We start from the raw sequence: 22,547 nt of genomic DNA on the forward strand, positions 1-22,547 counted from the left end.
TCTATAATACATAAAGAACTCACATGATTACAAAAAAGTAATGATATTTTAAAATGGGCAAAAACACTCAAATTGGTATGTCTCCAAAGAGGATATACAAATGGTTAACAAGTATATGAAAAGATGCTCAACATCACTAATCATTAGGGAAATGCAAGTAAAAACCACCATGAGATATCACCTTGTACCCACCGGGATGGCTACTATCAAAAATAGAAAATAACTAGTGTTGGCACAGATGTGAAGAAATTGGAACCTTTGTGTACGGTTGGTGGGATTGTAAAATGGTATAACTTCTATGGAAAACAGTATAGCAATTTCTCAAAAAGTTAAAATAGAATTACCATATGCTCCAGTAATTCCACTTCTGGGTATAAACCTGAAAGAACTGCACACAGTCTCTCAAAGAGACATGCGCACACCCATGTTCACAGCAGCATTATCCACAACTGATGGATGACTGGATTAACAAAATGTGGTATACACGCACAATTGTTTTTATACATGCACAACAGTCTTTAAGACTATTCAGTCTTAAAAGAGAAGGAGATTCTGACACATGCTCTAACACAGACGAACCTTGAGATAAACCAGTCACAAAAAGACAAACTGTATGATTCTACTCATATGAGGTACTTAGTATACAGTAGTGCCCCCTTATCCTTGGTTTCGCTTTCCAAGGTCTGTTACCCAAGGTCAATTGCAGTTTGGAAGCAGAGGATCCTCCTTCTGACATGTTGTCAGGAGGTCAATAGTAGCCTAACATCATATACAACCCATCATTCACCTCCCTTCATCTCATCACATAGGCATTTTACTACCTTACATCATCACTAGAAGAGTGAGTACAGAAAAATACGTTATTTTGAGAGAGAAAACATATTCGCTTATCTTTTATTTAGTATATTATTATGATTCTTCTATTTTATTACTAGTCATTGTTATTAATCTCTTACTGTGCCTACTTTATAAGTTAAGCTTTATCACAGATATGTATGTATAGGAAAACACTGTAGAGTTTGGTACTATCCAGTTTCGGGCATCCACTAGGGATCCTGGAATGGATCCCCCATGGACAAGCGGGGCTGCTATAGTCAAAATCAGAGAGAGAGGATATAGAATGGTGGCTTCCAGGGGCTAAGTGGAGGGGGAAATGGAGTTATTGTTTAATGAGTACAGTTTCAGTTTTGTAGGATGAAAAAGTTCTGGAAATTGGCTGTACAATTATATGGATATATCATTCACACTGCTGAACCAAACACTTAAAAATAGTTAAGATGGTAAATTTTGTGTTATCTGTACTTCACAATTAAAACAAACAGACAAAAAACACCAAACCTGAGACAGGCATCTTATACCAACAATATTGTTAAAAAATATGAGTACACATCAGATTTGGGAATTCACATTAATCCAGTGTCTTGGTCATGACTGTGAACAAAATATTACCTTAGCCTCTTCTCTTAATCACTTTAATCAACAGATGAAGATGAGCCTGTCTCAGTCCTCACATCTATTACTGAGGCATTCAGAAAGGATGAGCCCTACAATCCCACCAACCTCTGAAAATCTGTGGGGTTCTGCATTCCCCTAACACCTATGGGCAGGGCATGACAAGGGCGAGACAGACAGGTATTATTACCTCTGCCTTTTCTCAGCAATCCTTAAGATATCACAGGTTCTTGTAAACCTCTCTGAAAGCTCAAGGGTCAAACCACATTCCTGTAGCAGTGACCAGGCCCGATCTGGACCCATGGCCTTAGCTAACAGGAGTGCCACATTCTCCACATTGATAGGGGAAGGTCCATCACTGAAGTTCCCATTTGGTGACTTGTGGAGGAATGGCTTTGTGCTCTTGTTCTGTATCAGATGCAGGAGAAGCTTCCATTCCTCCATAGTCTCTGGGATCCAACCTATATATACACACAGAAACACAGAAATGTTGGCTCTGACTGCTCTTAGCACTATGCCTACGTATAAGAGATGGTCAAAACCATTTGTGAAAACATTTAATACCAAAACATGAAAATATTAAAGAACATAATCTGATCACCCTAACACAAAGTTGTGTTCTGAACACTTTTTGAATAAAAGTTCAAAAGGAGAAGCCACAAAATTAGCTTCAAAATTCCTTCATTCACTCACTCAGTAAGTAATTACCCAGTGCATGTTCTATGTAGACCCTGGACACGCACCGAGGGACAGCTCAGACACAATGATCCCTGCCCTCTCGTGGAGCTTACAGTCTAGTAAAGGACACACGACTTACACAAAGATGCAAATACACCTGTACTTATACACTGTGCTGAGTGCTATAAAAAATAAGATCAAGGAACCACTGCAGAGAAGAGCAGGTTTTGGGGGGAAGCTCTGAGAAGGGTTCTGTGAGGAAGTTACATTTAAGCAGAGAGTGAAAGATGAGACAAGCTTAGAGAACATGCACACGTGGCTCACTTAGGGGCAAATCTGGGCAGGGGGTGGGGGTGGGGGCATCAGGAATAGAGGGTGAAGGATCCTGGATTTCTAACAAAGGAAACATGGAGGAAGATTTGACACAGAAAGAACTTGAATTCAAGGAACTCAAAAAAACTACTGCACAAAGGCAGGTATGAGCAGTGAGAATGAGAGGACAGGGCCAGGCTTTAACAGACTAGTTTAAGGATCAGGATTTTATTCTCTGTTCAATATGAGGGGTTTCAAGGAGGAGAGCTACATAATCCAATTTTTGTTTAAAAGAACATATTCTGATTGCTGTAAGGAAAATGGACTAAAGATGGGCAAGAATGGAGTCCAGATGACCAACTATGAAGTTACTGCAGTGGTCTGGGCAGGAGAGAACAAGAATGGTGATGGTGGAGCAAAAGAAGGTAGACAGATATGGGATATTTGACGGTAAAATCATTGTGCCTCGGAGAGGGATTAATATGAGTTATGAGGAAAGAGAAGTGTCAAGACACCATTTAATAAACTAAGAGTAAAAATAGCTATTTATTACATAAACAAACATTAAGAGTACTTTTCTCTGAGCAGAGAGGATTTTAGGTCATATTTATTTTCTTTATGCTTTCTAAATTTTCAATTTTTTTCTGTAACAAACATTGCGTTATAACTTTAAAAATATAAACCATTTCTATCTTACCTGTCCTGGTTGTTTTTCAGAAGTGAATGCATGTCCATAGTTCTAGTCCTACAGAACCACCTGGCCCCTTTTTAAAATTTCTGGAACAAATACGATCTTAGTAATTTTTGCAATAGTTGTGACATCTGAAACTAACCCTTGCCAGTCAACTGTCTTCTTCACTCTATTCTAACTTTCTCTCTCCTATACCAACAGGGTTGAAAAAAGCTGTAGATCACACCTCTGGATGAAGGCCCTGTGATGCTGTGGGCACTCCCGCACTGAGATGAATAAAGCAGCACTACAAAACAGGTGAAGATCATCTCTCCAAGTACAATGTGGACTCTCCAACTGAAGTTATCAGTGTGTCAAAGTCCTGGCCTTCTAACTGCCATTTTATCTGTGTTGGATTGATGAGAATTAGTATTTTTAAAAAATATCTAAATATCTGTGACAGCTTAGGGAAAGCTGGCTGCTTCTCCACTTTTAGCTCATCTTAATGATCTCTAGCTTTTGGCTGTGTAAAAGGCAACACAATGCAGATAAAAGAACCTGAGCATAAGCTTCAGAGACAGTCAGGCCTGGGTCTGAACACCAGCTCCACCAGTTGTATGACTTTGGGCCCCAGTTAAAACTTCTGTAAAAGAGAAGTAATAGGAACTATCCCAAAAGGTTGTTAACAAATTTGAACAATATACAGAAAAGCACCTAGGATAGACCATAACATACAGTAGGTATTTATTAAATAGAAAAGTGGCCTATAGTGTATTCCTAATTATGATTTTATAATATACCAAGTGGTACAGATAAAAAAAAACCACAAACACAAATTTGACAGCCAACTAGATCACATATATGATCATCAAAATATTCACCAAATTTCTTTACTGAAAGTCTAGAGTGACTTCTAAAATGCTAAAACAGAGTACCCAATTGGGATTTACTTACCATTGTCCCCTTCCATCAGGCTCATATCATTCAGATACACAATGTTAGTGAAGGCCTCTCTTCTTCTCTCCAGCTCCAAACAGAGAGTAAGATATCCAGACCAGAAACTTCAAAGAGACCAAAGTTGAAGAAAGAAATAAAAGAGTGAATTTATCTGGAGCTGTGCTGTCCATATAGTAGATACTAGACACACATGGCTATTCAAATTTAAGTTAATTAAAAGTAAATAAAATTAGAAAGTCAGTTCTTCAGTTAACCAATCCATATTTCAAGTTGTCAATAGCCACATATGGCTAGTGGTTACCACACCAGACAGTGTACTAGAATACTTCCATTATCACAGAAATTTCTATTAGACAGCTCTGATCTAAAGCATTTTTTTAAAAAAGGGAAAAGAAAAAATACACATATAGTGACATTTGAAGCCAGGCACCAATTATAGACTTATACTTCTATACTTTATAAGCTTTAAGATTCAGTATAAAATTAGCATATTTCTTTCCTGAATAGGTAAACTATGGAAGTTCTCCTTGACTCTTCCCCTCCTTCTTTTGCTACATAAGATATCTTTAAGCCCCACTGCATTTCTCTTTGAAATGTTCCTTGGATGTGTTTCTCCTGCTGCCCTACTAATCATCCATTCACTCACATCTGATTTACTCCAACAGCTTCCTAGCTGGCTTTCCTGTCTCCAACCCTCTTCTGTATGACACCAGAAATGACCTCAGAAAGCTCCATTTTGTCACATCATTTTCACAGAAAAAGTCTAAAAGCGTCTCTACTGTTAACTAAATTCTTCTAATGATCCTATATGAGCTCATAACCTATTACCTGACTAGTCACATCACTCATTGTCAGTGAACAATTATATATCAAGTATTTACCACTATATGAATTAGGCTTTCTGAGGGAAAAGGAAGACACAGGTCCCTATCTCCAAAAGATTATAATTCAGGTGGAACCATAATATAACATCACCAGGCAATCAATACTTGACTAATGTGATAATAATAAAAAGCAGTATTGGTTTTCCATGTCCTTGCTCTTGCTGTTTCTCTTACCTAACCTGCCCTCTTCCTAGCTCCTTTATAAATAGAGACCCTGTGCTGCCTTCAGGGCTTACCTCCAAAGTCTCATCTACTCCCTGAATCCCTCACCAGCAATTCTACTGAACCCATTTTGACCTCTCCCTTCTCAGGAACCCTGTGTCAATTACAGCTCCTATCACACAGTCCAGTGCTTAAATACCATCTACATGCCTAGAACAGGGGCTAGCAATAAAACATAAGGGGTAGAGAGTAATTAGTAAGGGCCAGTGTCTTTTACACAAAGAAAAATATGCACAAAATTTAAAAGGAAAAAGTTCTTTACTATCACTTAAAACACAAGGTACTTTTCTCTTGTGAAGAAAATTCTGAAATGATATGGAGTATCATTTCAGGCCCTTAACTAAGAAATTATTAACTGAAATAATTCTAATCTTAACCTCAGCTTCTAAGAAAATTCTCACTTACCCATGAGACCTACAAATGTCAGTCATTTTCTCTTTGGTTGTAAAATCTGCAGGTAGTTTAATCAGATGAAGGATCAGCTGACTGTATCCCCAGGAAAACAAGTGTGAATGAGGCCTGTGAAATGAGAAACTCTCAGTAGAATAGACAGGAAATAAACTCTACAAAAGGCTTATTAGTCTTCTAATAGGTAGGAAGAGTTTAATTATATTTGTTTTATTGTTATATTTTTCAAAATTTCCACTTGACTTTTAAAAAATTAGAAATAGCTGTTTTTCCTGTTATATAACAAAATATACAAATAAACTGTTTATTTTTTTTAATTAGAAATTTTAGGTAATCGAATGCAGAAGATAGAAGCCTATAACACCATTACTCACAGACAGCCACTGAATATTCTTCTAGATCTTTTGTCTAGGCATGTAAGATAGGCATCTGTGGGGGCTTTTAAAAAGGTTCTCCTGAAGGGCTTAACAATATGCTCCTAAATAATGAGTGAGTCAATGACCAAATTAAAACAGAGACCAAGCAATATATGAAGACAAAGTAAAACAACAACTCAACAGCCCAAAACATGTGGGATACACTGAAGGTAGTTCTAAGAGGAAAGTATATAGCAATACAGGCTTACCTCAAGAAACAAGAACAATCCCAAATGAACAGTCTAAACGCACAATTAATGAAACTAGAAAAAGAAGAGCAAATGAGGCCCTGAGTCAGTAGAAGTAGGGACATAATAAAGATCAGAGCATAAATAAATAAAATCGAGAAGAATAAAACAATGGAAAGAATCAATGAAACCAGGAGCTGGCTCTTTAAGAAAATAAACAAAATAGACAAACCCCTAGCCAGACTTATCAAGAAAAAAGAGAGTGTACACACATAAACAGAATCAGAAGTGTTAAAGGAAAAATCACAATGGACACCACAGAAATACAAAGAATTATTGGAGAATACTAAGACACATTATATACCAACAAATTGGATAAGAAAAAATGGACAACTTTCTAGAAAAATACAACCTTCCAAGGCTGACACAGGAAGAAACAGAAAATCTGAACAGACCAGTTACCAGCAATGAAATTGAACTGGTAATCTAAAAACTACCTAAGAACAAAATCCCTGGACCGGATGGCGTCACCACTGAATTTAATCAAACATTTAAAGAAGAGCTAATACCCATCCTCCTTAAAGTATTCCAAAAAGTAGAAGAAAAGAGAATACTTCTGAACTCATTCTATGAGACCAGTATCACTCTAATACCAAAACCAGACAAAGACACCACAAAAAAAGAAAATTACAGACCAATATCCCTGATGAACATAGATGCAAAAACTACTCAAAAAAATATTAGCAAACTGAATTAAAACTACATCAAAAAGATCATCCATCATAACCAAGTGGGATTTATTCCAGGGTCACAAGGATGGTACAATATTTTCAAACCTATCAACATCATACACCACCTTAACAAAAGGACAAAAATCACATGATCATCTCAACAGATGCTGAAAAAGCATTTGACAAAATTCAACATTCATTCATGATAAAAACTTCAACAAAATGTGTATAGAGGGTAAATACTTCAACATAATAAAGGCCATATATGACAAACCCACAGCCAACATCACACTTAACCGTGAAAAGCTGAAAGCTTTTCCTATAAGATAGGGAACAAGACAAGGATGGCCACTCTCACCACTTCTATTCAACATAGTATTAGAGGTCGTAGCCACAGCAATCAGACAACACAAATAAATAAAAGGCATCCAAATTGGTAAGAAAGAAGTTAAAGTGTCACTATTTACAGACATGATATTATACATAAAAAACCCTAAATACGCCACCAAAAAACTATTAAAATTACTGAATTCAGCAAAGTTTCAGGATACAAAATTAATACACAGAAATCTGTTACATTTCTATATACCAACAACGAATTAACAGAAAGAGAAATCAGGAAAACAACTCCATTTACAATTGCATCAAAAAGAATAAAATACCTAGGAATAAACTTAATCAAGGAGGTAAAAGACCTATACTCTGAGAACTACAAGACACTCATGAGAAAAATGAAAGAAGACACCAATAAATGGAAATACATCCCATGCGCCTAGATAGGAAGAATTAATATTGTCAAAATGGCCATGCTACCCAAAGTAATTTACAGATTCAATGCAATCCTTATCAAAATACCAACAGCATTCTTCAGTGAACTGGAACAAATAGTTGTAAAATTCACATGGAACCACAAGACCCCAGATAGCCAAATCAATCCTAAGAAGGAAGAACAAGTCTGGGAAGATTACACTCCCTACCTTCAAGCTCTACTACAAAGTCACAGTAATCAAAACAATTTGGTACTGGCACAGAATAGACCCATAGATCAATGGAACAGAATAGAGAGACCAGATATAAACCCATACTTTTATGCCCAATTAATATATGATAAAGGAGTCATGAATATACAATGGGGAAAAGAGAGCCTTTTCAATAACTGGTGTTGGCAAAACTGGACAGCTTCATGTCTAACTCCATACACAAAAGTAAACTCAAAATGGATCAAAGACCTGAATGTAAGTCATGAAACCATAAACTTCTAGAAGAAAACATAGGCAAAAGTTTCTTGAATATACACATGAGCAACTTTTCCCTGAACACATCTTCTTGAGCAAGGGAAACAAAATAAAAAATGAACAAATGGGACTACATCAAACTAAAAGCCTTCTGTACAGCAATGGACACCATGTGCAGAACAAAAAGGCATCCTACAGTATGGGAGAATATATTCATAAATGACCTATCCAAAAAGGGGCTAACATTCAAAATATATCAAGAACTCACATGCCTCAATACCCAAAAAGCAAATAACCCAATTAAAAAATGGGCAGAGGATCTAACAGAAACTTCTCCAAAGAAATCTGGATGGCCAATAGGCACATGAAGAAATGTTCCACGTCGCTAATCATCAGGAATATGCAAATAAAAAACTACAATGAGATATCACCTCACACCAGTTAGGATGGAAAAACATCCAAAAGACAAGAAACAACAAATGCTGGCGAAGATGCAGAGAAAGGGGAACCCTTCCATGCTGTTGGTGGGAATGTAAATTAGTTCAACCATTGTGGAAAGCAATATGGAGGTTCCTCAAAAATCTAAAAATAGAAATACCATTTGACCCAGTAATTCTATTCCTAGGAATTTACCAGAAGAAAACAACATTCCTGATTCAAAAAGACATATGCACCCCTATGTTTACTGCAGCAGTATGTACAATAGCCCAGATATAGAAGCAACCCAAGTGCCCATCAGTAGATGAATGGACAAAGATGTGGTAGATATACAAAATGGAATATTATTCAGCTATTAAAAAGAAAGAAATCCTAACACTTGAAACAACATGGATGGAGCTAGAGGGAATTATCTCAGTGAAATAAGACAGGTGGACAAAGACACCAAATGACTTCACTCATTTGTGGACTATAAAAACAAAGTAAAACTGAAGGAACAAAATAGCAGCAGACTCACCTTTGGTTACCAAAGGGGAGGAGTTGGGGAGGGTGGGTGGGTGGGGAGGGAGAAGGGGATTAAGGGGACTATAATCCACAATCACAATACAGGTAGGTCACCGGGAAGGCAATACAGCACAGAGAAGACAGGTAGTGACTATTTAGCGTCTTACTGATAAGACAGTGACTGCAATGGGGGGCTGAGGACCTGATAATTGGGTGAATGTTGAAACCACAATGTTGTTCATGTGAAACCTTCATAAGCTTATATATCAATGATACTTTAATATACAAGTATCAGTGCCTATTTTTTATGACTTCTTTTTTTAATACTAAATCAGTTTATAACTAGAAATTTCTAGGAAGAAAAACACACAAACACACACAATTTTCTTTCTTTAACTGGATTTAATTGTCTAGGGCTCCCAGTGTAGGTCCATGAAAGAGCTTTTGTGGCGGGGAGGGGTTGGTCAGTTTAATTCTCCAAAATCATGTGCAAAATTTTGCATGGGTATACATTTTTCTGAGAGAAATCATCAAAGACACATCAGAGGAAGAAATTTCTATACCTGGGGTCTCCTTCATCATCCATAGTACTTGTGCTTGGGGGAGCATCATGGGACACTGCCAAAAGCAGCCAATCCAATCTTAAAGACTCTGGTTGTAGAAGGGACTCAAGGAAGGATGGCCTAAGAGAAAGTTGGGGACAAAAATCACCAATCTTAATGATAAGAAAGGAAACATACAATATGAAGATGAACAACCAAGGACAATGTGGAGATTGGAAATGAGGCTTCAACTAACAAGAGGCAAAGAGCTGGAACAGAGATCCACTCACAAGAAGCTGGGATATCATCAATTTAAAGGTGGCAATAAATCCACTCACTAGCATAGACAAGAAGGAAGCTTATTTGAATTAGCCTAGGCCCTAAGTGGGGGTTTACTTTTTACTGGTGATCTGCAAATCTCTGAGAGGGAGGAAGGGAAGAGAAGTGTAGTGTGTGCATCTTGTGGTGTGTGCTGTGAACTGTGAAGTACGGTACCTGACTGCCAAAACCATCCTCTGCCATAGTAGGTGCCTCAACTCTGTGACAATTGATAGTAAAAATGCTACAACTGCTAATACAAGAGAAGAAAGGACATATCAAGAGAAAGGAGAGTGTGCAAATTTTCTCGCCTTCTCACCGTTGATCTTCAGGCCTTGATTTCACCAGACTGTCTAAATAGGCCAAAAACTGAGAAGGATGCCGATGACAAAGTTGCATGACATCCGAAGGCAAAACAGATGGGTAAAACCTGACTAACGATCGAAGGGCAGATTCCCCAAACTCCTCATACAATCTGCATTTAAAAACAAAATGTGTTAGTCTCCAACTTCAGTGAGATGATGTAATTTGGTTACATTATCCAAGCATTCATTAGAAGTAAAAAATATACCAAGAAGCTGGCCAGCATGCAACCAAGTAAAATTTTAGAGACTAAGACAAAAAAGTATGTGCTTTAGTTCATATAAACAATATATAGGACGACTTACCGGGTAGCATAAGCAATCAACAAAGGACTGTCAAAAGGGACTGAGTCTTCCAGTAACTTTAACCTTGCTGGTAGGTCTCCTTCTTCCATCTCCATATATGTAGGATTGGAACTTGCCATTTCTGAAAGATAGAGGGCGTCTTTCCCTTCGTCTCATAGCTGTAAATATTCAATTCATGAACACATTCATTCAACAATCGTTGGTCATGCACCTACTGTGTGCAAGGCTCCATGGAGAGACAAAAAAGAACAAGATACAAAGCTATTTTTAAGAACCTTAAAATTACATTGGGAGGCAGAGCATATTCACAGTTTTAAACAAGACAAAGGAAGAGATAACCAATATATGTGACTATTACCCTTGAAAAGGGTAATACATATGTGTGTGTATATGCAATGTACCTCCTATCAATGCCAAGTTCTTCAGTTTTTTTCTAGAACCAGTGCCCCTACTCCATCTTTTGAAACAACATAAACCAATTTAATTTAAAATATTTGACCTGTTTTTTTTTAAGTTATAGTTATAAATCAGCTATAGTCAATCTTCCTCTGATAGAAGGTTTGACTTTTGGCAATAGCCAAGTTATTTAAAGCCAATGTAAATAAACTGAGTGGTGATCTGGTTAAACCTACTTGTAGTTTAAAAATGTATGATATATGGAACTAAAGTGAGTTTTTAAAGTATGACTGGGTGAGGGTTAAGTCAAACTTATCCCCCTAAATTCAAGCAGCTGCACTGTCTCAAATTACCCAGCATATTTGCTCTAGCCAGCTCTGTTAGTAAGTTAACCACCACTCAGGCTGATGGAGACTCTTCTGCTCTCTTCCTGTGACCAGGGTTGGGTATAACCAAGTAATAGAAACAGAAACAGCAAATTTACAGTGTAATAACATCAAGCATTTGAACCCACCTAAACAGTACCTTTTCTTGTTTTACATAAAAGACAGTCTACTTCAACTCAGAAGAATCTGAAATCATTTCTTACATTTGGAACTGCTAAATGTGAGTTGAAATAGTACCAAAACTACAGATTCATGCTTCTCGAAAACTAGAAGATCTTAAAGTCAGATAATATAAAAATGTATCTCTACTTGTGACTTTATGTTTGGTAATGAATGGAAAGTTTCCTTTAAAATCTAAATAAGTTATTAGAAACATGGCATGTTATTCAAGCAGAATTTCGAATTAAGACCTCTTCAAAAGAATGAAGAATCACCTCTTCAAAAACATGGGACTATGTAGCAGCAAGGGCATGGATGGTCTCGGGCATGAGAGCTGGCTTCCATATGAGGATGACAAATACTGTAACCTTTAATCAAACGTGAAGTAGAGACCAGTGGCTGTCCACCAAAATCTCTGAGGCAGACATACAAGCCCTTCACCCATATCCATTCTCTTCCTTCTAGACACCTGCATAGGTTATATTTCCCAGTCTCCTTTGTAGTTGGGTGGGGCTTTGTGATAGAATTCTAACCAATGGAATCAAACAGAAACTTGCACATCAAACCAATGTTTAAAGAACTATTAAAAATTAACTTGAGTGGAAAATAGAATGGAGATTGACCAGAAGAGAGGTGACTTTCCACTTGTCTGTTTTTTAATTCAAAAATGCCAAGATGGTATTGTCCTCTATACCAATTTCTACCTTAGGTAAGGCAATCTGATTATTACCTTTCAATCCTTCAATAAAAGTATCCCAAACAGAAGGACTATCAGTGTAACTAAGCTTGATACTCTCCTTTGCTCGTTTCAAGTCCAGGAGAAAAAAATACTTCTTTAGGAACTGACAAGCCAGAATTTCAATCTGCAAAGTGTGGTCCACATGTCCACTTGTGCTTTTGATCTCCAAACTTAATACCTTCAATTCTAAACACAGTGTTGTCAGTTCAGCCAGCTCCTTCTGAAGACCATTAGCTATGCTGCATGGAGAACATACTTGAAAAAAGTCATCCAAGAGCTCCCTGAGACTATTTACAGGTTCACATGCTGTTTGATCAACAGTTTCTTCGTGGCCTGAAGAGTCCCTTTCTTCTTTTTCATTATCTTCATCTAACATTTCCTTTTTTGACGCATCAAACAATAGCACATCCTGGTTTAATGTCATGGATGAGTTGCCGGTATCTGAAATGCCTGAAAAGTCCTTCATAGCAAATGTTTCTTCTAACTGTGAAAGCCACTCCTGTAAAACCATTCTCAGAGACTTAGGTTCAAACAAAACCAGTGGGTCCTGTAGCTTGGTCCTACACAAGACAGACACGTATGAAAGTTACATTTCATAAACAGATTATCGCATGCTAAATAAATCTAATGGATAAAACATGGAATGAATGTTACTTCTCAACTCTAACAATTATCTCAGCAAGGTGACAATACAGAAAATATTAACTTTATACTAATTCTTGAATTTCAATTCCAAATGAGACTACTCTGCTCCACAGTGTCTCAGGACCACTACCGATGATCTCAAAAAGTCATTCCCCTTCACTGTAAAACTTTCTCATTCATAAACACTCACATTGCTTCTGCTGTTGCTATTTTGAGCTCTTGAAACTTGTCTTCTTCTGGAGGCTGACTAGTTACTTCTTTTCTCCCCCTAGAAAAGTGCAAAGAGTTAGAGGGGATTAGAGTTTTCTTAGACAAATATTTCTAAGTGCTTACAACTTAGTGGCAGACATTGTACATGTTACATGAGACAAGTAGATGAGTACAGAAAATGGTCTTTGGCCTCAAGATGAGTAAGCTACAATCAGAAAGAAAAGCATGCAAACAACTAACTTGAATATAAAAGAATAAAATAAATGCCGAAGAGCAGTGCAAGCATTGTGCTATGAAAGCACAAGACAAGGAGTAATTATTCTAACTAGGCAATCAAGGGAAGGCTTCCCTTCAGAGGTAATATTTATTAGGAAAAATGGGGGGAAATACTGCAGGTGGAAGGCACAGCACAAACAAATGTAGTGAGTATACACACCCAGTTCTCTGACAGAACTGGAATTAAAGAGTGCTTAGAAGGATGTGGTTGGAAATGAGGCTGGAAAGGTGGGCTAAGGTCAGACTTAGGGCTGCCCTAAATAACATAGCAACACATACTTTTTTCCTATAAACATATGGATTCACTAAGTTATTCTGAGGATAACACACTTTCTATTTCATCTGACTATCCAGATACATTGAGCCTGTTGGTCTCTCCCTCAGTTCCTGGGTGACTGCTGAACTTGCTTGCCTCTAATCCCCTGACCAATGTATGAGATAAGGCAGAGGTCAGATGGACAACATACTGTGCACTGTGCCAGACTAAGAGCTCTGCTACCACTGTACTGCACAAGGCCTAGGCTATCAGCACATCAGAGGCAGGTACATGACACAACATCAATGCCAGCGCTCTCATCACACATTCCAGAAACCATTAGTAACTGTCTTACCCAAAGTCACATGCTAGTCAGAAGCAGAGCCAGGGGAAGGCCTAGATCTTTGGTCAGCCTACTGTTAATCTAATGCCCCTTCTCTAACATCTAAGAAGTGTGAGAGGATTTGGAGGGGAGAAAGATTGTATAGGGGAAAGACAGAAGAGGTGCTAAATTAAAACTGTCTCAACAGACTTGCTACAGGTGAATGTAGTAATTTTCCAGTACTTACTTTATGGTATTCACAATTTTTATTAGCTATACAAAGAACCCACAATGAACAAGGTCATACATGTATCTTCTCCAACAGAACAGTCTAGAGCTTTCTTCTCACCAATAAAACTCACTTCAATTATTCAACTGTCTTGATTCAGCACTAAAGGAAGGGTCTTTAACTCCAGGTTGTCTGCAGTGTTTCTGCCAATTAGGGAAAGGAGGCCATGTGATCACCTGCCCCATCCTGGACAGAGTTAAACAGCTGACTCCTAGAATTTACTCAGATTTAGATGTAGAGGCTTACTCAGCATCTTCCTCCTTTGGGCAGGTGACTGGATTCATGTCCTCTTCACATGACTGCTCCTCACCCCTGGGTTCTGGTCTCACTCTCAGGTCAGGGCTTGTATGAAGGGTGCCAATCTTCTCTGTAGTTTTACGCACAAAGCTAGAAACACTGGAAGTCAGATACCAAACAACTAATATGAAAAATATCTCATTACTGCCAAGAATAAAAAATTCAGTACCTGAGGTCTCTATGGTCCTATTAGTTGGCAACTTGGACTTAATAAAAAGAAAGACCCTGTTCAGAGCAACTTCCCTAGCTGGCTACATATTTCACATGACCCATGCAAAATTTACAGTAAAAGGACTCACTTCATTTACTAAACTGTCTTGATTCAGCACTAAAGGAAGGGTCTTAAACTCCAGGCTGTCTGCAATGTTTCTGTCAATTAGGCAAAGGAGGCCATGTGATCACCTGTCCCTTCCTGGACAGAGAGTTAACAGAATTTCTTCATGAACTTGTCACAATATATCCTTCTTTACAAGCAGATTTTGTATCCAGTTAAGACCCACATAAGCAGTTAAGCAGGGGCACCAAGCCTCTCTTAAATGTTGATCCTAGGGCCATGAGGTAGCTAGCAAGACTTCTGAAGAGTCTCCAATTCTGAGACCAAACTGCAGAGGGATTGAGAAATGGCTAATGATATTTGGAAACTGTTCCTATCAGAGATGAGGAAAAAAACAATATTTTTAAACTTTTACTTTGTGTGTGGGGAGAGTGGAGGGGAACACAGACACATTTGTAACAACTCAAAACACCCAGCTACTCAAAGAAGGGAGCTAAATTCCTCAAGATGGAAATGAGAACAGTTTCATATAACAGGTTATATGACAAATACCCTGGAGACTTTTTTCTCATTTAACATGTCTTTCCATTCTCAGCACAAAAGTACCTAATATGACAACTGAAGTAAAGCTAGAAATATTGGATTAAATGACAAGACTAATTAGTTTACCTTTCCTTGACAGCCTGGAGAGACACAAGAGGAGATGGAGCACGAAATGATAATGGAATGCCGAAGGGGAGAAAAGTTTCATTCTTATCTGTCTCAAACATCACTGGAACATGAGAAACATTGTCTGATGAATGGAATCGGGGGTGGGGGGAAACAAAATCTAATTACACAAGAGTTTTAGTTTTTAAATAAATTTCTGAAATGAATAAACCAAAGGAAATGAAGGATTCAATGCCAAAATCATAACTGATCCAGATGCAAATGAGCAGAACACAGGTGTACAAGATGCACAGGATGGTCCACCAACAAAACACTTAGGAAGGTACCTTCATTTTCCTAGTAACCCTGAATCCTCGTAAGTAAAAAGGAAGTTTAGAGTCTCTATTAATCTCTTCTCAACAGTTCAGTCACAGGAATAATTGAACATCAGTAAGTGAAGGTAATGGCCCCCAAAACTGTTGTTAAGTTTTCATTCCTGATGGAAAATAATTTGGTTAGCCAGGATAAAACTGTTCTACTCTTTCAGTTAATGGCCTCCTTTCTTACCTCTCCAGCACTTTGATGCCTAATCAAAATTAGGTACTTTATCAATGTTAGCCTAAGCACAAGCAGAAAAAGCACAGCTACACATAGGCCCATTCTTCTAGTGGTAAGCAGGTCTAAGGTCTGAATAGAAAAATCTATCAGCACAATAAAAATTACTAGCACCTTGTAGAAAACTCTATGTACAAGATAATTCTGACAAAGAGAAGTCACAGAAAACAACTGCTTCTCATCAGCAACTAATAAAAAGAAACATTCATCACCTTCATTTCCATGTGAGCCCCAACACTGATCTGGTTGGTCCTCTTCTTGATGTAAGGTGAATTCTTTAAGTCTCTCATCTTCTGAGAGGGTTTGGCTGTGAAGGGAACAAGAGTCTTCATCTGACTGACTGCCTCTTCTACTACTAATAATACGATAAATACCAGAGTCCAAGATGCTAAAACTTTCCTAAAAATAAAAAGAATTTAAAAAAATCAAAATACTCATAAGGCAATATAGCTTTTTAAGAGAAGAACCAAAGCTAAATAAAAGTAGCAAGTCAATAATAACAATTATGGCTTATTAGAACAAATTGGCGAGCAAGGTTTGAGCTCTTGGCAACTGGATCACTCTCGTGCTAGAGGCATCTTACTACCGTATTTCTCCAGCTTGGCTCCATAAAGCCTGGTAGCAAGAATGGGGATTAAATGGGACAATCCTGAACTGTGCCAAGACTCAAATTAGCATGAAGCACCTGAAATCAAATATCAGGAGCAATTTAACTTGCACTGGAGGCTACATGAGGTACCTCTGCCAAGAAAATATAATAAACACTGACAAAACAAAACGTGGCTCCAAAAGACACCTAAATGGAGGCCTCCTAGGGCTGTCCAATAGCTAAAAGAAAGCCCCTTCCTGACATCCCCCTAAAAAAATCTACCACTTGAAAATGAAGATGTTTTAGGGTCCTAGACGTAAGTTAGTACACCCTAAGTTACTGTACAGTGAAACCCTCTTAAAAGTAAAAACACCTACATGTGATGAAATGGAGCTTCTCCTACTGCTGCAAGCTGAATCGAAGGGTTCAAATTTTAATATCAATTCTTCCAGTTGAGATAATAGATCACTATAGATTGTGAGGTCCAGCTGAGATTTCAAATGCTCCAATTTATCTACAGTCAAAGATTTTCTTCCCTAATAAAAGAATAAGTAGAAATCTGACAGAATAGCTTACAATTTGTCACTAAATCTATACTCAATGGCAACATATTGAAAGAAGCCTAACAGAGAGCACAAAACCTCAAACGAGCCTAAAGAAGGCTTAACAAACTAGTGAGGCTAAATGAGAATTATCTAAGGAATTAAGAATTTCATTAAGATTAATTATACATACAATAATCCCCCTTAAAATAAGGCCTGAAATTCAAATACATTTGTGAGCAAATTTAAAAATTATTTAGTGGAAAGTATACCCTTTTTTCTTACCCTCCACCCACCCCTAGATTTGTCATGCTTCCCTTGGGGATTTATTACTCAGGAATCTGTAGGTCATATAGAAAGGGCTAATGAAGATAAGCAACTTTGTAGCACAACTGGTTTTAACAACTCAGATGAACATGTAAGCTCTTGAACTCACTCTGCTGGCAATGACAGAATTTTGGAAAAGACAGCAAGTGCGAGCAGCCAGGTTCCATAGGCCTCTCCTTAGTAGACGTTCCACACAGCGTTCCACAGACAACAGGGAAAGATGTGTGACTTTCCCATTGAGGTGCAAACAGAACAGTTCATTCTTGCAGACAGCCACATCCTGAATATCTACAAAAACCAAAGGGGTGAACACACAGGAAGTTAGCCAAATATTCCTTTTCCATTCTAGCAAGGGCTGAAATGAGCCTAATAAATTCACTTTTATATGAGGTTTGGCTTGACTGAATTTCAGGTCTATTTTTATATTTGCATTTCAATGAAGATATCATGTTTTAGACATTCTTCTAAAAAGACCAAGAATAAAAGAGACAAAAAAAGAAACACATCTCTCTGTTCTACAATCCTATGTTTAAAATGCTATTTTCTGTGCAAAGGAAATGGGCCTTAAAAAGAGCACTCTATGTTAAAAGCGAGACTATAACATTTATGAGAGTTATAATTTGATGTCAATGAATGGATTTTAACACAGCTTGTAAGTCAACAAACAGCTCATGAGAAAATACCCATCTCAGCAGAACATCATGAAAGTACTTACAAACTAGTTTTAGATCTCACTTGTATGTGGAATCTAAAGAAGCTGAACTGAAAGGAACAAAGTAACATGGTGGCTGCCAGGAAAGGTAGCGGATATTGAGGCTACAAATCTGCAGCTAGATGAGTAAATTCCAGAGCTCTAACTGCACAGCACTGTGAGAATAATTAACAATACTTACTGCATTATATACTCCAAAGTTGATTAGAAACTGGAATGTAAATGTTCTCACCACAAAAGGTCGTAATCATATTGCAACATATAAATATAATAAATTCAACACTTTGTACACCTTAAACTTAAACAATGTATATGTCAATTTTTTAAAAAAGAAAAAACAAAAAACTTGTTTTTAAGGGACAACTTTAGTAAACTTAATTCACAAGAAATCAAAGTTGATCAGATTGGTAAATAATGGTTCCTTCCTCTTTTTTATGTTTTTGCAAAGTAGAACATGACCCCAAAAGTCCACATATACTCTCTGAGCAGCAATGCTAGAAATGCTGTATTTCCTCCATTTTTGGTTTTAGCTAAAAAAATATAAAAATTGATCTCTCTGTCTTGGACATATATAACAGTGTTGTTTCCACAAGGGCTTTTTGAACCCCAAACTATTAAGACACAGGAGTTAAAGCAAGACTTAACAGGAATAAAGATTTAGAGTAAGTACAGGGGAAAAATTAATCCTTTCAAATTCTTAGTCATGGTTACTGACATTAGGAATAGATAAAAATTCTATTTAAAATTACCTACGAGAAACCAAATAACTGAACACAAATTTACAAATGTATACTTGGGAAGTAACTTACAATGGAAAGCATCCTTGGTGTTCACTTTTAGAAGAGATGTCACCTCATTCTATTTTTCTACTTTTTATATTGCAAGAGAACCTCCTACAATAATTTAGTCTTTCACAAGCAGGAGATTACAAATTATGTAAGGAAGAAAAATATAATTACCTTTGACTTCACTCCAAAGAAGAACTTGAACATTCTGAGGAATGAATATATAAATTCCTCTTTCTGTCCAAGTCAGCACACAATGCTCACTGCAAGAAAAAAATGAAATTAGTCAAGAGAATTCAAGTTTTCTTAAATATAAAAGTTTATAATATAATTTGGACTCCCACATTGGCTACCAAAAAGTTAAAATTAGATCGCACAAAGGAACACAAGAGTGATCCACTTAATCAAGCCCTAATACCTCTTTTCTGTCTGTAACAATAGTCTGCTAAAAAACTGCATAATATGATGGCAAATTAGGAAAAATCAGAGAAAGAAAGAAAAGCTTGGTAAAGGCTGGTATCTTACCTGATGTTTGTTAAAGAAGCTAAACTTCTCATATCTGGTATAACAGGGACACATTTTTTTTTTTTGGTATCGTTAATGTACAATTACTTGAACAACATTGTGGTTACTAGACTCCCTTTATTATCAAGTCCCCCCTACATACCCCATTACAGTCACTGTCCATCAGTGTAGTAAGATGCTATAGAATCACTACTTGTCTTCTCTGTATGTACTGCCTTTCCCGTGTCTGCCACTGCTAAATTATGTGTGCTAATTGTAATGCCCCTTTTTCCCCCTTCTCCCTCCCTTCCCACCCATCCTCCCCAGTCCCTTTCCCTTTGGTAACTGTTAGTCCATTCTTGGGTTCTGTGAGTCTGCTGCTGTTTTGTTCCTAAAGTTTTTTCTTTGTTCTTCTACTCCACAGATGAGTGAAATCATTTGATACTTGTCTTTCTATTTCACTGAGCATAATACCCTCTAGTTCCATCCATGTTGTTGCAAATGGTAGGATTTGTTTTCTTCTTATAACTGAATAATATTCCATGTGTATATGTACCACATCTTCTATATCCATTCATCTACTAATGGACACTTAGGTTGCTTCCATTTCTTGGCTATTGTAAATAGTGCTGTGATTAACATAGGGGTGCGTATGTCTTTTTCAAACTGGGCTGCTGCATTCTTAGGGCAAATTCCTAGGAGTGGAATTCCTGGGTCAAATGGTATTTCTATTTTGAGTTTTTTGAGGAACCTCCATACTGCTTTCCACAATGGTTCAATAACAGGGACACATTTTAAACAGACTTAACATACCTCACTACCAATAACTACTGCCCTAGTGAGTCACTTCTGGGATGGCAATATTTTGACATCCTTGGTTGTGTGTGGGCAATAAAAGGTTGAAAACACCTGGTCAACTATGTGCTAGGAGCTTTGTTAAAGGCTCTACCTGTATTATCTAACCTTGTAGCAACTCATCAACATAGATGTGTTACTTTTATTTATAAAAAGAAAACTGAAGTTCAGAGAAATAAAAAAAAAAGTCCAAAGCCATTCAGCATGAACGTAGAAGAGCCAGAATTTATACCAGGGACCATATGGCTCCAAAACTTGGGCTTTTTCCTCTATGCCTTACACAATCTCCTTCTCTCATTTATACTCACTGACCCACCCACTGCTATCTGAAGTTCTGATGATTCTAAACAAGTCATAGATTTCCTAAATGCCAAACCCAACAGCCCTTCCTCATGCATTCCTGTCTTTTTGCTCCCCAATCAGGAGCCAACCCTACTGACTGTTTCTTCCTGAACCTCACCTCCCTGGACTCTGGGACACTGCCCTTTCTTGGTCCACTTTTCTTACACAATACTTCCTATCCCCTGACCATCTGTTTCTATATTCCTGTGCTCATACATCTCATTTATTCCCTCATAGTTGCTACTATTTCTAATATACCACTGGTAATCTCTACTTCTTCCTTCTGGTTAGGGCATTCTCCAACTTATAATGTTCTCATTCTAGCCACATCTCAAGGATCAGCAGAAGTTCTATTCCCCTCTACAATCTTCCCCAACAACCCACAGCAACTGCTCTTCCTCCTTCACTCAAACTATTTTTTGTCAACCCTGTTCATTTGGTACTTCTTCATGTACTGCACTGTTACAATTCTTATTTTTTGTTATTGTTAAACTTTTCATAGAAATAGCCACATCTCACCAACAAGTTATCCTGAGAATAGGAACCAATTCTTATTTTTTATTATTGTTAAACTTTTCATAGAAATAGCCACATCTCACCAACAAGTTATCATCCTGAGAATAGGAACCCTTTTTTTCTTTATGCCCCCAAGAGTACTAGAAATGGTGCCAATGTGACTATAAAACTAAGAACGATATTTAACAGGAATTTGGTCCTCATACAAATGTTAAACATTTTGCCAGTATGAAAAACCATCACTCTCCCTATAGCAAAGTAATCTTTACCACAAAGATGGAAGAAATAGTCAGGATCCCAGTCCAAAGTAAGGAAAAGTGGCAAGCTGCCTGTAAGAGCCAGGAGAGAAAAAAGGAGGCTAGATGATCCTTGAGAAAAGAGCTACAGATCCCTGTGTAAAGAGATATAGGATCATGATTTTCATACAGAACTTGATATTCAGCTTGGAAAGATTCCTTAGGAATTAAAACCTAGATTAGATTGGGGGAGGGTGTTAGCCAAGAGCTGACACTTTCTAATTTATACATCCCTCATCCCCTTATTCCTTCATAATAAACAAACTAATAGCATGGTTTAAGTCAGGGAAGGGAAATGACACCAGTGTACCCAAAAGGAAACAAAGTATCTAAATTTGCTTCCTTGAGGGATTTGTAGATATAACAGTAAAAGTTACCATACAACACAACTGTACACACTGGAAGAAAAGTAAATAAATAGGAACAAAAGCCCTGTCCATCGTGGTTTTCCAAAAAATTCTTTGTTGAATTTTTTAATCTAACTATTACTTGAGAGCCTTTTATATGCCTAGCATCGTGCCCACAGTGAAGGAGCTGACCATTTGGTGCTGGGGTGCATATTCAGGTGCAGCAAAGCAGTGGTGATGGAGGAATGAACAAGATGCAGAGACAGTGCATGAGAATAAGTGCCTAATCTAAGAATGCTGGAGGAGTCTGTAAAGGCTTCAAAATGGCATTAATTATTGCTTAAGCTGTGGAGTAGGCAGAGCCAGATCACATAGGGCTTTGTTTGCTGTGACAGGTACTGTAATAGGAACTTTAAATAGCTTAGCTCAAAGGCATAATTCTACCAGGAGACCCAAGTGGACTGTGCCTTTGCATATGTCAGAAACATATTTTTGGGTAAGGAACTTCCCTACACCCCACATTATCATACCACAGTCAACAATAGACACAGTCAGTGTCTATTATGTGCTAGGCACTATGCCAAGCACTGAGAATAA

At 37.6% G+C, this 22,547-nt stretch overlaps 1 protein-coding gene across 7 annotated transcripts in view; it reads right to left on the bottom strand.

Annotated features, from left to right (window-relative positions):
* The window catches only part of HPS5 (HPS5 biogenesis of lysosomal organelles complex 2 subunit 2), a 39,115-nt gene that overhangs the window by 1,161 nt on the left and 15,407 nt on the right, over positions 1-22,547 (bottom strand). For 5 of the 7 annotated variants that reach the window (XM_036920137.2, XM_036920130.2, XM_036920129.2 and 2 more), the window contains 14 exons: positions 19,265-19,353; positions 17,703-17,881; positions 17,102-17,260; positions 16,348-16,534; positions 15,542-15,665; positions 14,548-14,697; positions 13,139-13,216; positions 12,295-12,863; positions 10,624-10,744; positions 10,275-10,430; positions 9,659-9,778; positions 5,581-5,694; positions 4,067-4,173; positions 1,643-1,913 (listed from right to left, as the gene is read on the bottom strand). In XM_036920137.2, coding sequence (XP_036776032.2) covers positions 1,643-1,913; positions 4,067-4,173; positions 5,581-5,694; positions 9,659-9,778; positions 10,275-10,430; positions 10,624-10,744; positions 12,295-12,863; positions 13,139-13,216; positions 14,548-14,697; positions 15,542-15,665; positions 16,348-16,534; positions 17,102-17,260; positions 17,703-17,881; positions 19,265-19,353 — 2,424 coding nt within the window. Of the gene's footprint in view, positions 1-1,642; positions 1,914-4,066; positions 4,174-5,580; positions 5,695-9,658; positions 9,779-10,266; positions 10,431-10,623; positions 10,745-12,294; positions 12,864-13,138; positions 13,217-14,547; positions 14,698-15,541; positions 15,666-16,347; positions 16,535-17,101; positions 17,261-17,702; positions 17,882-19,264; positions 19,354-22,547 lie in introns of those variants that run through there. The other 2 variants (XM_036920136.2, XM_057507454.1) reach the window with 2 other exon arrangements.

This window comes from Manis pentadactyla, chromosome 9 (assembly GCF_030020395.1).
Source record: "Manis pentadactyla isolate mManPen7 chromosome 9, mManPen7.hap1, whole genome shotgun sequence".
Lineage (NCBI taxonomy): Eukaryota > Metazoa > Chordata > Mammalia > Pholidota > Manidae > Manis > Manis pentadactyla.